The sequence below is a fragment of the Fusarium falciforme genome, chromosome 2, assembly GCF_026873545.1.
Source record: "Fusarium falciforme chromosome 2, complete sequence".
Classification (NCBI taxonomy): Eukaryota; Fungi; Ascomycota; class Sordariomycetes; order Hypocreales; family Nectriaceae; genus Fusarium; species Fusarium falciforme.
Genome location: NC_070545.1, coordinates 3,215,310 through 3,230,896, shown reverse-complemented (window position 1 = coordinate 3,230,896; position 15,587 = coordinate 3,215,310). Strand labels below are relative to the sequence as shown.

Genomic DNA, 15,587 nt, shown 5'->3' with positions numbered 1-15,587 from the left:
TGGCAGGATCAAGACCTCGAGACTGGGGGCGATGTCGCCTTAGCGGCCTGAAACTGACCTACCACAGGCTGGAAGGTACCTTCGGTTCCGTACCTTCACTGGATAGTCCGCCCCACTGTTTCTTAATAAGGCTCTGGGCGCCCGTGGACGCCCACCCACCCACCATCCTGCCTGCCTGGATCCAGGGCGATTGATTCTCCTAGAAGTCCGGAAACAAACCTTCTTCCCAACTTTGTTCTTTACTCTTACATCTCTCTTTTGCTCACACTTTGGACCAAGCTCAGCGAAATCCCCTCACAACCTGACATTGTATCTTACTCGCCACACAAGCCCGGCAGCTTATATTGCGCGCTAAGCGACATCTCAACTCGTCTTGGAACCACTCTTCCGGGTTCGATACTCACGGACCTGGTATTTGGCCACCCGTCTATCTGGTTGTCAACCATTCGCCATCTCGACGCAACGCCAGCCTTGCGGTCTCGACACAACTTGCCAGCCCAGCGACTTGATAGGCGCAACTATTTGGATTTTCTTGGTCCTCACAAGGAGGGATTGGCTTGAACCGACCCTACCGTCCCTCGCTCAAGTCCGCTGCCAACTATCGGCGCCGGCCGCGAACCCCTCCTGCACGATTCGCAAACTCGGGCCACAGCATCACAGACCGCCAAGATGACCAGCGACTATTCTTTCGTCAAGGAGCATACCCCCGAGGGATATGTCTTCCCTGCGCATCGACTCCAGCGCATGTGCGATCCTCGCGCACAACCGTTGGTCCTTGTCGCATGTGGCTCATGTATGACCCCCGATTGTCTCCGATGCGCATTTAGCTGACAGTTGTAGTTTCGCCAATTACTTTTCGTACGAGTTTCTGACCTGGAAATCGGACCATCGACTAATTGTTTGCAGTGCACTTGAGAATGTTCCCCATGGCTAGAGACCATGCTCGGAATGAGGGTGTGTTATTCTGATATCCTAGTTTCAGGTTGCTTCGGATTACTAACTTAAGCAGGATTCGAGGTTGTCGCAGGAGTTCTGAGTCCTGGTAAGTTACACGGCACACCCATAGCTACTTGTGCTGACGTCGATAGTGTCCGATGCATACGTCAAGAAAGGACTGGCCCCAGCACACCACCGTATCGAAATGTGTAGGCTTGCTACTGAGAACTCGTCCAAGTGGTTGATGGTGGACCCATGGGAAGCCGAGAGTCCGACTTATATCCCTACTGCCCGAGTGCTCGACCATTTCGATTACGAGATCAACGAGGTCATGGGTGGCATTGAATGCAGCGACGGAACACGAAAGCGTGCGCGAATCGTCCTCCTGGCAGGCCTGGACCTGATCCAGACCATGTCAACTCCAGGCGTCTGGGGCGAGCGCGACCTCGACCATATTCTTAGCAACTACGGCGTCTTTGCTCTGGAGCGTTCCGGTACTGAAATTGACTCGGCCCTGGCAAACCTCAAGCAGTGGGAACACAATATCCATATCATCCGCCAGGTATGTTGTGCTCTTGTGTAACTGTCACCCCGCTAACATGAGCAGGTTGTTACAAACGATATTAGCAGCACCAAGGTCCGACTGCTCCTTAAGCGCGATATGAGCATTGATTACCTGTAAGTCATGATTCGTGAAATGGTCGACAATTCTGACCAAGATAGAATTCCCGACGAGGTCATCAGCTACATTTACGAACACAACCTGTACCGCGACCTCGACAATCCTGACGCCAAGGGCAAGGACAAGGCCGACAAGAAGGCGATAGCTGGTCCAAGCACCGGCTGAATCCTTTTCGAATAGAACGACAACATAGACTACAGCGTCATGCTGAACCGCTACCGGATAAGCGAACCATCAGCAATCACGAATCAGCTCACGAATCAGCTGGATCCAGACACTAGAGCCGAGGCGCAACTCAGATTGGCTATTCCTAGGAGTTTTGTTTGAGTTGGAGTTGGAATCGGCGTCTTCTTTAGAGGTGTCCATCCTTTTGGGTACAAATGAGTACTGGATGCGCCAAGTTTGGGGATCTAGAGTGGTTGACTCTGGGAGGTGGAATTTTCATCTTCCTATCGCGCCGCTCTGAGGAGCAACAAGCGTCGGTCGAGTCAGCGATTGGATAGCGCACTATTGAGCGGAGTTAATTTCTCCTGAATCGAGGCATCAAGATGGGACATGTCCCAATCTTTAGTCCCTGCTCTGCCTCGCAGGCTACTCACTCCTCCCATTTGACATACAGCGACACGGGTGATAGAGGTGAGGTTGCTCGTCAAAGACTGCCCTCGCCCTGTGCCATGCAAGATAGAAGGAGGACGGCGGGTGCCGGGCTAGATATAGATGTTCTCTGAGCTGCTTGGAAAGCTGTTGACTGGTCCAAGCAGATAGCATACCGCCTATGTCCGCCAGTGCCAATCATCACATGCCATTGGCTGGGGGGAAACCCCTTTCATCAAGGATTGCACGAATGATGAAGCCATGTTGAGTGCCAAGACTTGCAGCTAGCTATAGCTTCGGATTGCTCCTTCTGTTTGCGAAGCTCACTCCTGAGGTAACCGCGCACGAGGGCAAAATGCCACCAATGACTCGACCAATAGAGGATAGTCAGGTTGCATCTTTTATCATGGTCGCCCGACCAAGACATCAAAAGATCCCGATTCCATGAGATACAGGACGACCTGCGAAAACGGGCAAGGCGCCCTTGTCCGTCTGGTCGCTGACTGGCCCATGGGAGGCTGTGCATGGGGAAACGTGCCAGGGCACCGCAGATCGATAGGACGCGATAAGGCGGGTCCGAGGTCCCTGGGAAGAAGGTTGATGATGGGGATAGACTCTTTGCGCTCGGCGCTCGGTGACGGTTTGGGATGTTTTGCCGTTGCACTGATTCTCGACAGGGCCCGTCGTCATGATTGCAGCGCGTCGTACAAATACCTACGTCGCCCAGCAGATAACCATCATGTCGACTCAGCGGCACCGCAGCTGTGAACCCGAATCATGAAGCTCCAGTACCTTCTCACTTCCCTTTTCGGGCCATTGGCCGCCGCCTTGACCATTGCTGAGATCAATGGCAACCAGTACCTTTCGTCGTACAATGGGAAGAATGTCACCGATGTCGAGGGTCTCGTCACGGCTGTTGGTAGCTCGGGCTTCTACCTGCGATCCATCAAGCCTGACCGCAGCTCTGTCACATCCGAGGGCTTGTACGTCTTTGGCAGGACGGCTGTTAGCAAGGTTGCCGTCGGAGACATTGTGACTCTCGATGGCCTCGTTGAGGAGTACAGGTAAGACTTTTGCGTTGCAAGGTAGTGTAGTGTTGCTAACACGAAGCCAGGTCCAACAATGACTACATCTACCTCACGGAAATCACCTCTCCTCGAAACATTGTCGTTAAGTCGTCCGACAACGAGTTCAAGCCCAAGGTCATTGGTAAGGACACGCCTCAGCCTCCGCGGAAGCACTTTTCCAAGCTGGATGATGGTGATATCTTTGGCGTGCCCAATGCTGAGAGCCGCATTTCCGAGGTGAACCCCAAGCTGCAGCCCAACACCTACGGTCTGGACTTTTGGGAGAGCCTCTCGGGTGAGCTCGTCACCGTTCGGGGCGCCTATGCCATCAGCCGACCCAACAACTATGGTGATTTCTGGGTCAGGGGTGACTGGAAGGTCTCTGGCTTGAACCGCCATGGCGGTCTGACCATGCTTGACCGTGGTATGTGAGATAACGACTATAAAAATGGATGCAGAACTGACCATGTAGATGCCAACCCCGAGGCCATCACCATCGGCTCGCCCCTTGATGGTACCAAGAATGCCGACGACACCAAGCTTGGCGACTATATCGGAGAAATCACCGGCGTTGTCACCTACGCCTTTGGCTTCTATCGCATTCTTCCTCTGACTGCCACCAAGCCCCAGAAGCGCTCCGACGCCGAGCACCCTGCCGTTAGCTTCACCAGCAAGGGCTCTTGCAAGGGTATCTCTGTCGCCGACTACAACACTGAGAACCTTAACCCCCAGTCGACTCACCTCCCTCTTGTTGTTGAGCAGATCGTCAACAAGTTGCGCACTCCTGACTTGATCTTCCTGCAGGAGGTTCAGGACAACTCGGGTGCCACCAACGACGGTGTTGTTTCCGCCAACCTGACACTGGCGGCCCTGGCCGATGGCATTGAGGCAGCCAGCGGTATCGAGTATGCCTGGACTGAGGTAGATCCCGTGAACAACAAGGACGGTGGTCAGCCTGGTGGCAATATCCGCACAGCATTCTTATACCGACCGGACGTTGTCGAGCTCGTTAAGCCCAACGCTGGAGCTTCCGATGCTGCCAACGAAGTGCTCGACGGCCCTACCCTCAAGTATAACCCTGGCCGCATTGATCCCGCGAACGCTGCTTGGGACGACAGCCGCAAGCCCCTTGTTGCCATGTGGAAGCCTGTCAAGGGAACCCAGAAGCCCTTCTTCACCGTCAACGTGCACTTTGGCAGCAAGGGTGGTTCGACTTCGATCCACGGCGACCCCCGTACTCCTGTCAACAAGGGCGTTGAGAAGCGCACACAGCAAGCCCAAGTCACTGCTGTAAGTTGAAATGTCTATGCTTTGGATTTGGCTAACATTTGCAGGACTTTATTGCCCAGATCCTCGAGAAGGACCGCAAGGCGCATATCATTGCTGCTGGTGACTTTAACGAGTTCGCCCAGGTTGCGCCAATCCGAACCTTTGTCAAGCAGTCTGGCCTCGTTGACCTTGACGATGCTGCCAAGGTCCCTGAGACTGAGCGCTACACATATCTGTTTGACTCCAACTGCCAGGCGCTTGACCACATGTTTATCAGCAAGGAGCTGCGCCACGGTGTCAAGTATGAGCATCTGCACATCAACACTTGGCAGGACAAGGCGGGCGAGGTTAGCGACCACGATCCCAGCGTGGCCTTGTTCGATATGTGCTAGACTATAGAAATGTCAATTATATAGGCTTAATAAAATAGCCGTTGTACAACCAGAGTATCATTCACTGTCACTACCATCGCTGCCGTTGTCTTCGCCGTCATCGCCATCATCATCGCCATCGTCGTCACTATCGTCGTCGGCACCCGGATCCGGCATGACGATGCTATTCAAAAAGGTAATCTGACGCTGTTAGCTGCTGGCTTCCATCAGATAGGACAACTCACATATCCAACCATCGGACGGATAATTTCACTAATCTTCTCCTGTGCGTCGTCGGCATAGAAGATATCATCATCGATCTGCGTCCCAATAGTAAAGTTTCTCAGCTTCAACAGTTCAATATCACGGTGCTCAGCAACAAAGCCTTTTGGCTTCGTCTTGAGCGCATTCGACTTGTTCTTCTCAGCAAACGCCAGCAACGCAGACTCTGGGTCACTCTTTGACGCAGCCTTGGGCAGGAAAACCCGCTTCAAGTCTTGATCGTTGAGGACTCGACGCCATCGGTTCGGCCGCTCGTCGATGCTGGCGCGGAGCTTCTGAATCTGTCCGGCGTCCGGACACCACAGGCCGCCGCCGATGAAGGACTTTTTCGGCTCGCAGTGGATGTAGTAGCAGGCGTATGGGCCCTTGCGACCAGTACGGGACCATGCGGCGGAGAAGTGAGGCTGCGATCTGTAAGCTTAGATCACAAAGAGTCGGGGTCTTCGGACCTTGTAGGGTGTTGGATCCTTGCTGAAGCGGATATCCCTATGGATGCGAAACGTGAGGTCCTTAACCGGGAGTTCGGGGATAGTCTCGTCAGCATCAATGATGGATTCCGATGTGCGCTCGACAAAGGAGTTCCAGTCCTTCAGTGCTCGCCTGTACTCTCCATCATGCGCTATGCAAGTCAGTCATGTCTTTGATCTGAGCGGTTTGTTGTACTCACACTTTAACCACGGCCTTTTGTTGTTTGCCTTCAAGTCGCGTAAGAATAGCAGTGTGTTCTTGTGTACCTTGAAGTCCTCATAGTCCACTCCATTCGTATCCCTCAGCTTCTCCAGGGGGATGATGGTGACTTTTGGGGGAGCATCTTCGTCATCTTCGTCGTCATCATCCTCATCGTTCTCCTCTTCGGGTTCCTGCACCGGCTCCTCTTCATAGACGTCCTCTGATGGTTCCCTCTTGGCCTGCTTCTTGGGAGGCCTTCCACGTCTCTTCTTCGGGGGCGGATCGCTTTCTTCCGTCTCGCTGGCCTCAAAGTACTGGCTTTTGTTGGAGGTGCGTCGGGAGCTTCGGCGAACTGCCTCAGCAGAGCGCTTGGGAGGCATTGCAGCGAATGAAATACAAAATAACTATTGAGGGCTTGTCGAAAGATCAACGTCCAATGTCGAGATGGCTTATCAAACAAAGAGCAGTCAATGTCGTCATGGGCTGACGCGACTGCCCTTCGCGTCGCAAAGTTAGCACGCGAAGTCACGTGAGTACCTACCACTCCACCACAATGGAAGTCAACACCCACAACCTCACATGACATCAACTTCATGAAAAGTTTCAAAATGATTCATGATGTTAATTGTACAGGGTATCTACACACGTCCTCATTTCCTCGAAGCAAATGTTCCATTATTCCGAGTCCCACTGTCCTGAGTCACATCGTCAATCCCATCGTCATGGCTTCCATTCACCTTTTTGAACCTCGTTCCATCGACTTCGTCTTCCAGTCCAATCACTTCTCTCAATCCCTCAAAAACCGCAGATGGCCGAGTAATGCTCCCGGCAGTCGAGGGCCTTCTTGAGGAAGGTGATGCTATCGAGCTTCTCGGCCAGCCACTTGTCGATAGAGGCGCTCTTGTTGGGCTCCTGGGGAGGCGCGGTCATGTCGGTGAGGATGGCGCACACCTTGGCGGCAGCGCGGAGGCGGTCCCAGTTACGGTCAACCATGACGGCCTCTTCTTCCTTGAGGTAGCAGATCTTGCCGATTCTCCAGATTCTGTCGTCCCAGTTCTTCTCGAACCAACCCTTCTTGGCATCCTTGACGAGCTTGGTGTGGTACTTCTGCCAGGTTCGGTCGGGGATGAACTGGCGCTCTGCCTTGGTCTTGACGACTGCCTGTTCGAGGCGCTTCAAGGCGGCTTCGATTTCTTCTTCGGTAGGGTCCGCTTCGATTCGGGCCAGCATGTCAAGCAACTGGGGCTTGAACGACTCCCATTCTCCTGCGTTACACTGGGCAGCGGCGGCAGTCACCTCGCTGATGTGAGGTCGGCGCTGAGCGGGCCATGCATTCGCGGCCTCTTCAACCTTGGGGATAACGGCATCCCCCATCTGGGTGTCTCCGTTGTCGGAGTAGGTGATGGACTGGTCCTCGGAGCTAGAGGTGTCGGAACTTTCGCTCGAAGCAAACCCCTCGCTGGAGTCGTCATCATCGTTGGCATCGACATCCATAGGACCCGGCAGGTTGTGGGCAGGAGCAGGCTTGGGGGCAGGCTTGGGAGCGGGCTGAACATGCTTGAGGACGGACTGAACAGACTTGGGAACGGGCTGAGCAGGCTTGGGAACGAGCTCAGCAGGCTTGGAAGAGAGCTGAGCAAGCTTGGGGACAAGCCGAGCGAGGGCCTCCTGGCTGATGATGGGGCGCGATTCTTTGGCAGTTTCGGTCTGCTTGGCCTGGGTCTGAGTCTGAGTCTTCTGTGCCTTTTCATCAGTGTCCGGTCGCTCTCCGCTGCGTCGCAACTTGATTCGAACCGTCTTCTTCTTGTTCTTCTGGGCGGCCTCGGCACGCTGCTGGGCCTTGCTCTTGGGGCTACCGGGAGGGGTTTGCACTGGGCTAGTGTTCTTGTGGCCTCGGGGGCTTCGGCGGGGAGAAACCTGCTTGGTGATCAGGTCGCGGAGGATCTCGATAAACTCGTCTCCGGTGGTAGTGGCTTCGAGCTCGGCGCGCATCTTGTCGTCGATGCGGAGCTTGCCTGGGGGCAGCGCCAAGAGGGTCTGTGGCTCGCTGCCATCGATGAACTTGAGGTTGTGGCTCGCACGCGCTTTGGCGGCAGTCATGCGGCTGCAGGCGGAGACAAACTTGATGAGAGTGGCACGGAGATGCGCAAACTCGATCTTCCCGTCACGGCCTCCAGATCCAGCCTCGCTGAACAGGTGGCTCAGGGAGTCGAGAAAGTCGGAACCCGGAGCAGTCATGGTGAGTGGGTGAAGGGGGCTTGCGTGTGTGTGGTGAGGTTGTGCGATGAAAGCGCAGAGTGAAGATGAAAGTGCAAAGGATTGATTGTGCCGAGCACGATTCTGCTGAGCACAGGAGATGATGAGAGAAGAAGAGGAGGAGGAGAGGAGAGAGAAAAGCGAGCAAGATATAGTGCAGCATGCCTGAATTCTGCCAGCTGGTGGCAGCTGCAAGACATCATGAGTTTCTCGGTGTTGCTGGGCCGCACCAGCACTGGCGGCCAGTTGCCGGCCGTCACCAGCTGTCAGTGAACCTCTAACTCCCAAACGAGGAAAAGGCCTGGGCGGCAGCAATATGCCATAAACGGATCAACCTAGAGTCTCTAATATTGACAGCATGGGAACAAACGCCAACACCAACTTGTGTTGGCTCGGCATGGGTATTGGGCACGTTGACAACTCGTTGACATATTAACTAGGAGCAGCAGCATAGGAACTACCGACTCCACATGTCCAATAGACTAGTCGACAACTAACTGGATACCTAGTCTATGGATGGTCAATGGGCCGCACTGACCGTTAGGCATGTCGTATTGTCCACTCGATATAGAGTTATTGACTGGTCGATATACAAGGGCACAGGGCTTAGCACTCAGGCCTTCGACTTGCAGACAGGGTCTTTCACACGAAACAACAAACCAGACATCACTATAACTCACGGCAACAGGTCAAAGGTGTGGTGTGGTCAAATCAAGGCATTGCGCTATCTACTTTACTTCCTGCGCACCCATCACCACCCAAACACCGAAATGAGCAATCAAAATGAGCAATTACGTTCTTTTCCCTAACCTGTCTATGCATTTAAAGCTCATCGTGGAAGGAAGAGTCCTCCTGCTGCTCGCCACCAGCACCCTGGTACATCTTGGAGGTGATGGGGTAGGCGACGTTGGACAGCTTCTCCTTCTGCTCCTCAAAGTCCTCGGCGGTGGCGTCAGCGCCGTGCTCCTCGAGCCACTCAGTAGTCTCCTTGACAGCGTCGAGGATCTGGGCAAGTTAGCGTGTGGTCTTGTGGGAAAGTCAGGGTCACTTACAGTCTCCTTGTCCTCCTCGTCAATCTTGCCACCAAGACCCTCCTCATCGGCGAGCTGGTTCTTGAGAGAGAAGGCGTAGTTCTCAAGGCCGTTTCGGGCCTCGATGCGCTCACGGGTGGCCTTGTCCTCCTCGGCGTACTTCTCAGCCTCGGCGACCATGCGCTCAATCTCCTCCTGGGTCAGACGGCCCTTGTCGTTGGTGATGGTGATGGACTCCTGCTTGCCAGTGCCCTTGTCGTGAGCAGAGACCTTGAGGATACCGTTGGCGTCGAGCTCGAAAGAAACCTCGATCTGGGGAACGCCACGGGGAGCGGGAGGGATGCCGGTAAGCTCGAACTTGCCGAGGATGTTGTTATCCTTGGTAAGAGATCGCTCACCCTCGTAGACCTGGATCAGGACGACGGGCTGGTTATCAGCGGCAGTAGAGAAGATCTGGCTCTTGCGGGTGGGGATGGCAGTGTTGCGGGGAATCAGCTTGGTCATGACTCCGCCGGTGGTCTCAATACCGAGGGTCAGGGGGTTGACGTCCATGAGGACGACACCGGAAGTACCCTCCTCGCCAGAAAGAACACCAGCCTGGACAGCGGCGCCGAAAGCGACAGCCTCATCGGGGTTGATACCCTTGGAGGCCTTCTTGCCACCGAAGTACTCCTCGATGAGCTGCTGAACCTTGGGGATACGGGTAGAACCACCAACGAGGACGATGTCATCAACGTCGGTCTTCTTGAGCTTGGCGTCCTTGAGAACCTGCTCAACAGGCTTCATGGTCTTCTTGAAGAGGTCAATGTTGAGCTCCTCGAACTTGGCGCGGGTCAGGGTCTCGGAGAAGTCGTTGCCCTCGAAGAAGGCCTCGATCTCAATGCGAGTGCTGAGCTGAGAAGAAAGGGTACGCTTGGCCTTCTCGGCCTCACGCTTGAGCTTGCCCATGGCCTTGAGGTCCTTGGTGATGTCGACGTTGTTCTTCTTGTTGTAGCTCTTGGCGAAGTAGTTGATGACACGCTGGTCGAAATCCTCACCACCAAGATGGGTGTCACCAGCGGTGGCCAGGACCTCGAAGATGCCGTCGTCGATGGACAGGAGAGAGACATCGAAGGTACCACCACCAAGATCGTAGACAATGATCTGGCGCTCACCGTCAGTCTTGTCCAGACCGTAGGCGATGGCGGCGGCGGTGGGCTCGTTGACGATTCGGAGGACGTTGAGACCGGCAATGACACCGGCGTCCTTGGTGGCCTGTCGCTGGTTGTCCTGGGAGCTGTTAGCTTATTACTGAGCACCAGAGTGAAAATACTCACGTTGAAGTAGGCGGGAACAGTGACGACGGCGTGGGTGACCTTCTTGCCCAGGTAGCCCTCGGCGGTCTCCTTCATCTTGCCAAGGACCATGGCAGAAATCTCCTCGGGAGTGAACTGCTTCTTGGCACCATCGACCTGGACCTGAACGACGGGTCGGTCATCCTTGTTGATGACCTTGTAGGGGAAGTGCTTGAGATCGTTCTGGAGCTCCTTCTCGCTGAACTTGCGGCCGATAAGACGCCTAAACAGTTAGCAGCTGTTTGGATTGTAATTGGGTCGAGGAACATACTTGATGTCGTAGATGGTGTTGGTGGGGTTAGCGGCGGCCTGGTTCTTGGCGGCGTCACCGACGAGACGCTCGTCCTCGGTAAAGGCGACGTATGAGGGAGTGATTCGGTTACCCTGATCGTTGACGAGAATCTCGACCTTGCCCTTCTGCATCACACCGACACAGCTGTATGTGGTTCCCAGATCCTGACGGGTTAGCGGGGTCGCAAAGAGTTAGCCAGAGCAACGTACAATGCCAATAACGGTTCCGTAGTTGTCAATCTCGTCAGCCTGAGCAGTCTGCACAAAGGCCAGAGGAGAGAAGAGGAGGGCGATCCAACAAAGGAGTCCCAGGCCAAGGGCCATTGAGCTCCTTGAGCGAGCCATGATGCTCTGTGTAGCTGCTTGTCGTCGCAACCAAGACGGGATGGGAAAAGGAAAGAACAAGTATGAACCGGAATGCAAAGCAAAGGCTCAAGTCGACAGACAGCCCTGCGATCACTTGGTATGGAGGTGAAAGGGTATCTTGGTGATGGTGTTGGAAAGAAGCGGGATTGAGTGGGAAAGCCGACAACTTATGAACTCTGGTGCCCCAAAAAAAAGTTAAGGTGTCCAGATTGCACAAGAGGCCAGATTTCACATCATCCGCGGCCCCACGTGACAGGGGTCCCGTCCACGGGCTGTGGAGACGCCGGGGGGGTGGTGCACTGTGCATTGCCGCCATTTCATGTACCGAGACGCGGAGCTATTGGCTGTAAGCGACTTCTTGTGAAAGCCGGGGACAGTGTCTGCTGGGCAAGGCTGTGACCCCTGACACACACCTCCGGCGGCTTTACTCCAGAGGCAGGGGTTGGCCACCGCGCAAAACGCCACCACTGAGGGCTTCAAACAGTTGCAACAAAGGCACTAGGCATTCTATCGTCTTCTATCGCGTACGTGGTGATTGTGACTCATGTAAGCGCTGCCTTGGTTAGGTCCTGGTCTGACAATTGAGGCAATGTGATGCCCAATTTCGCCTCTTAGAAGGCGTCAATTCTATCGCAAAGTGTCCTCTTCAACCACCTAGTAGAATATTCCAGAGCGGTGGGGCTCGGAGCCTAGCTACCGAAAGTGTCCTTTTGGACAAGCAGAACAGACCAGGAGGATCTCGACGTCCTTAATATTGCCAGGTGTCAGCTCCAAGACCCAGCCAATTGATTAATACATTTGTCAGGTGTTGCCGTTTGTGCGAGATGCTAGGAATCCCCTGCAGCATGCCGTGCATGAGTTGTCATTTCTGATAGGCCACCGTAGCATTTACAAGATAGTGCCCAGGCGTAGTTGGGCGTTACCCTAGAGCATGACAGGAAACCGTTAATGTTAAAGCCAAGAAGCTTGTATTGTAGACTATCTCCATTGTAAATGCCACTCGCTTGCTTGTATCTAACTGAAACGCCACCGTTTTACATCAGCTTCCTTCCAAGTCCATCTGGGATCCTGTACATTTCGCCGGTCTCAGTCTGGAGCCAGTGCTGCTCAGGCAGGATCGTGGGATCCGGGTCAGCGATTGGTTGGATATATGTCCTGTGCTCGTGGTGATGGATGGAGCGTGTACGCTTTGGCTCGTAAATGGTGTGAACATGAGGCTTGATCTGTTCGTGGACGACTGGGGTTCGTGGGTGGACTGTATGGTCAATGTCGACCGTGTTTTGCAGACGGAAACCTGCTTCGCCGTTGGTGGCTGCAAGAACCTGGTCGTTTACAAGCTCGTACTGCGCTTCTTGGGTCATGTCGGAATCCTGGAGCAAATGCCTTGTAGTATGAGGATCCGTCTCTTGAGTAATTGCTAGCCGCGATAGTCGGCCATGGAGATCTTCTGGGTCTGCCGAGTGACTAAGCCTCCTCTCTCGATCGGTCTGCTGCGCAGCTAGACGGGATGAAGCATCGCTAGCCTTGGAGCTGTGATGAGATCGGTTCTCGACAGGTGGTGCAAAGTCCAAACCGGGATTGGGCCTTTCCAGCCTGGGAGTCCGTGGAGCTGGATCAGCAGCCAGAGGGTGGACGGCTGGATGAGCTAGGAAGTCATCGCGTGGAGGTGGTTCCGTCTGATCAGACTTGGATTTTCTGCTCAAAAGACTCAATGATTTCCGATGGCGAGGCTTCACAGAGGCATCCGCGGTGCTGTCATTGTTTGGAGGAATTGCTCCCTCTGACAGATTTGGTGCATGGCCTCTATGAAAGAGACGAGATGCCCGTTTCTTGATGCTTCTGAGACGCTCTGCCATGGAAATTGAACGATTGATGATGCGAGGGAGAGGAGTGTCGACGTGTCTTGTCTTGATGCCTCACGATGACTCCTTCCTCCGGATGCACCTTCCCGTCTTCACTCCTCGATCCCGTGATCAAGACATCTACTCGATGCCATGACCCGATCAAGACGATTTCACCGCCGATGACATTCTTCACGATTCTCAGACCATGGCACGGATCGACGACGGGGATCAGGACGGAACTTTGCGTATCCCGCTGCTCGATGACGCTCTACACTAGAGCCACCTGGCGCTAACGCATGCCTAAACAACACACAGTCCCGACTAGTCTCAGCCTCTGGACCAACTGGAACATCATTTCCTGTTTGCTTGGCCGTCATGTCCCTTTACGGGCGAAGCTATTCGCGGCTCCCTTCCGGTTGCAGATGATTTTCAAGCTCGGTCCCTTTCGTCGATTGAGGCTGATTGAAGCTTGACCCGCCGAGTCGGGCTGGTGAGACATACTCGTTGCTTTCTCGGAGCTCATGGTCCTTATTCCAGGGACCATGACGTCGATGTCTGCCATAGTGTGTCTCGTTCAGCTACAATGATCACAATGATATCGACAAGCACGTTGACATGTGTATCGGGCCTAAGGGGTTTAAGCCTCCATCGAATGACGATCGCGGGATGACATGGACGGCTTGAGCTCTCCATGGTTTCGTCTCCACACTCCAACAAGACTTTCCAACCGCCCTTGGTTGAACCTCCAGAGATGACGTCCATGATGTTAGACATGATGAAGAGGCGGGTGCTTCGGAGGCATACTCACAGCTATTTAATCATGACTGTGCCTCTGCCATTGCTGCATCTCATCATCATCACCATCACCATCACAACTATCACAATAACCACCAACACAACCACCTAACTTACACAAACTCAAAATGGAAAAGGCAAAGCAAGCCGTCTCTAGCTTCCTCTCCAACGATGGAAAGCACAAGACCACTGTCGATGAGGATGTCCGGCCTCATGTCACCGAGGAGCATGTCCGCCCTCACCGACATGAGAACGTGACTACTGCGCTCGATAAGGAGGTTCACCAGGAGCACCATCACACAACCATCCAGCCCATCACTCACAAGGAGACTCTGTAAGTCCTACTTTGTATAAGTGAAATCTCATGAACTAACATTTTCAGTCCTGAGCAACACCACCACAACCTCATCCCCGTCGAGCACAAGACTTTCCATCATGGTAACGAGCAAGAGACCCGTGCCACTCTCGACCGAGAGGCTGCCAAGTTCAGAGACACCAGCGAGACTCACAGCACCACTCACTCTTCCACCACTGCTCCTGTTGTAACTGGTGAGCGTATCCATCACCATGTCCACGAACATGTTCAACCTGTCATCCAGAAGGAGACCATTCAGCCTCATGTCGTCCACACCACCATTCCTATTCATGAGACTCACCATGCTGCCGCCGTGCATCATGGAACTTCCGTCCTCCCTACTAAGACCTTGGACGAGTTCACCACTGAACGAGGTGGACTTGCTGAGAAGGCAGCTCAGAAGTTGACCGAGTTTGAGGGTTGCCCCAAGCCTTACAGGAAGGAGCTGCAGAGAGAGCAGCTCGATGCCGACAAGAGCATGCACTTGCACGGCCACGGTGACAACTACGGAGAGAATCTTACTCGCGGTCGAGAGGGAGCTGGCCTTGGTCAGACCGCTGAGGGATCCGGTCTTCACTCTGGCCGGGAGGGTCATGGAATGAGCCGTACCACTGAGGGCGTCCTTGGTGGCGCTGCTGTTGGCGCTGCTGGCGCAGCCGCTACTCGCAAGAGCCGCCATGGTCTTGGCCACAAGGACCGCCGTGGCTCCAGCTCCAGCTCTGCCAGCTCTAGTGACGAGGAGTCTCGTGGCCTTGGCAAGTCTCGCAAGAGCCGTGGCCTTGGAGCTGCCACTGCCGGAGGAGCTACCGCTGGAACTGCCACTGGTGGTCTCGCTTCTCACCCCAAGTCCACTGGCACCTCCACTGGTGTCGGAGCTGGCACCACAGGAATTGGTGCTGGCACTGGCTTCGGATCTACCACCGCCGGTACCGACTACAGCCAGACCAAGACTGGTGCTCTAAGCAACGACCCTTTGAACAAGTCTCACGTAAGTGCCCTGGCTACCTTGACATGATGAAACTAACATGCCCAGGCTCGACCCGACTCTGGTGTCGACATGCATAACACCTCCAGCGCTGGCACTACCACCACTGCCCGCAAGCCTTCGCTGATTGACCGATTGAACCCTCTCAAGGACGCTGATGGTGATGGCAAGAAGGGCTTCCTCGACTAAGTGTCGACGTAATAATGGATGTCTGTACGATTAGTTATACATGAGCACGTTTCTTTAATTTATTTCTAGTATTCTTAAACTCTCGTTTTGTCTCTATTGTGATAAAGTTAATGTGAACGAGTAGATAGTCCAGAACAATGTCCCTCAACTGTATCACTGCCCCCCACTTACACCTCAGCCCAGGAGTTGGAGTGATAGGAGATGGAGGCTGGTATTGGCACTGAGATGCATTTATAACCTCACTTCAACGTTCGTGCTTCTCGCCTTTACG

The 15,587-nt window shown here is 54.2% G+C and overlaps 7 protein-coding genes across 7 annotated transcripts; 3 read left to right on the top strand and 4 right to left on the bottom strand.

Annotated features, from left to right (window-relative positions):
• Positions 1-669: 669 nt before the first annotated feature.
• On the top strand, positions 670-1,783 carry NCS54_00292400 (Nicotinamide-nucleotide adenylyltransferase; the record flags this gene model as incomplete). The annotated part of the gene is made up of 7 exons (XM_053148511.1): positions 670-793; positions 841-858; positions 907-954; positions 1,010-1,042; positions 1,089-1,498; positions 1,544-1,614; positions 1,660-1,783. The coding sequence occupies 7 exons, from the start codon at positions 670-672 to the stop codon at positions 1,781-1,783; spliced, it is 828 nt and encodes a 275-aa protein (XP_053004486.1).
• Positions 1,784-2,989: 1,206 nt separating this feature from the next.
• On the top strand, positions 2,990-4,940 carry NCS54_00292300 (Hypothetical protein; the record flags this gene model as incomplete). Its single annotated transcript, XM_053148510.1, has 4 exons — positions 2,990-3,276; positions 3,327-3,703; positions 3,752-4,569; positions 4,614-4,940. 4 exons carry the CDS (start codon positions 2,990-2,992, stop codon positions 4,938-4,940), a joined length of 1,809 nt encoding a protein of 602 aa, XP_053004485.1.
• Positions 4,941-4,997: 57 nt separating this feature from the next.
• NCS54_00292200 (Hypothetical protein) lies at positions 4,998-6,250 on the bottom strand (the record flags this gene model as incomplete). The annotated part of the gene is made up of 4 exons (XM_053148509.1): positions 4,998-5,120; positions 5,165-5,605; positions 5,651-5,820; positions 5,869-6,250. 4 exons carry the CDS (start codon positions 6,248-6,250, stop codon positions 4,998-5,000), a joined length of 1,116 nt encoding a protein of 371 aa, XP_053004484.1.
• Positions 6,251-6,665: 415 nt separating this feature from the next.
• Positions 6,666-8,108, bottom strand: NCS54_00292100 (Hypothetical protein; the record flags this gene model as incomplete). Its single annotated transcript, XM_053148508.1, has 1 exon — positions 6,666-8,108. One exon carries the CDS (start codon positions 8,106-8,108, stop codon positions 6,666-6,668), a length of 1,443 nt encoding a protein of 480 aa, XP_053004483.1.
• An 840-nt stretch (positions 8,109-8,948) lies between these two features.
• NCS54_00292000 (Endoplasmic reticulum chaperone BiP) lies at positions 8,949-11,127 on the bottom strand (the record flags this gene model as incomplete). Its single annotated transcript, XM_053148507.1, has 5 exons — positions 8,949-9,131; positions 9,179-10,426; positions 10,474-10,714; positions 10,763-10,947; positions 10,993-11,127. 5 exons carry the CDS (start codon positions 11,125-11,127, stop codon positions 8,949-8,951), a joined length of 1,992 nt encoding a protein of 663 aa, XP_053004482.1.
• Positions 11,128-12,182: 1,055 nt separating this feature from the next.
• NCS54_00291900 (Hypothetical protein) lies at positions 12,183-13,004 on the bottom strand (the record flags this gene model as incomplete). The annotated part of the gene is made up of 1 exon (XM_053148506.1): positions 12,183-13,004. The coding sequence occupies one exon, from the start codon at positions 13,002-13,004 to the stop codon at positions 12,183-12,185; it is 822 nt and encodes a 273-aa protein (XP_053004481.1).
• A 911-nt stretch (positions 13,005-13,915) lies between these two features.
• NCS54_00291800 (Hypothetical protein) lies at positions 13,916-15,316 on the top strand (the record flags this gene model as incomplete). The annotated part of the gene is made up of 3 exons (XM_053148505.1): positions 13,916-14,121; positions 14,170-15,130; positions 15,176-15,316. 3 exons carry the CDS (start codon positions 13,916-13,918, stop codon positions 15,314-15,316), a joined length of 1,308 nt encoding a protein of 435 aa, XP_053004480.1.
• Between the last annotated feature and the right edge of the window lie 271 nt (positions 15,317-15,587).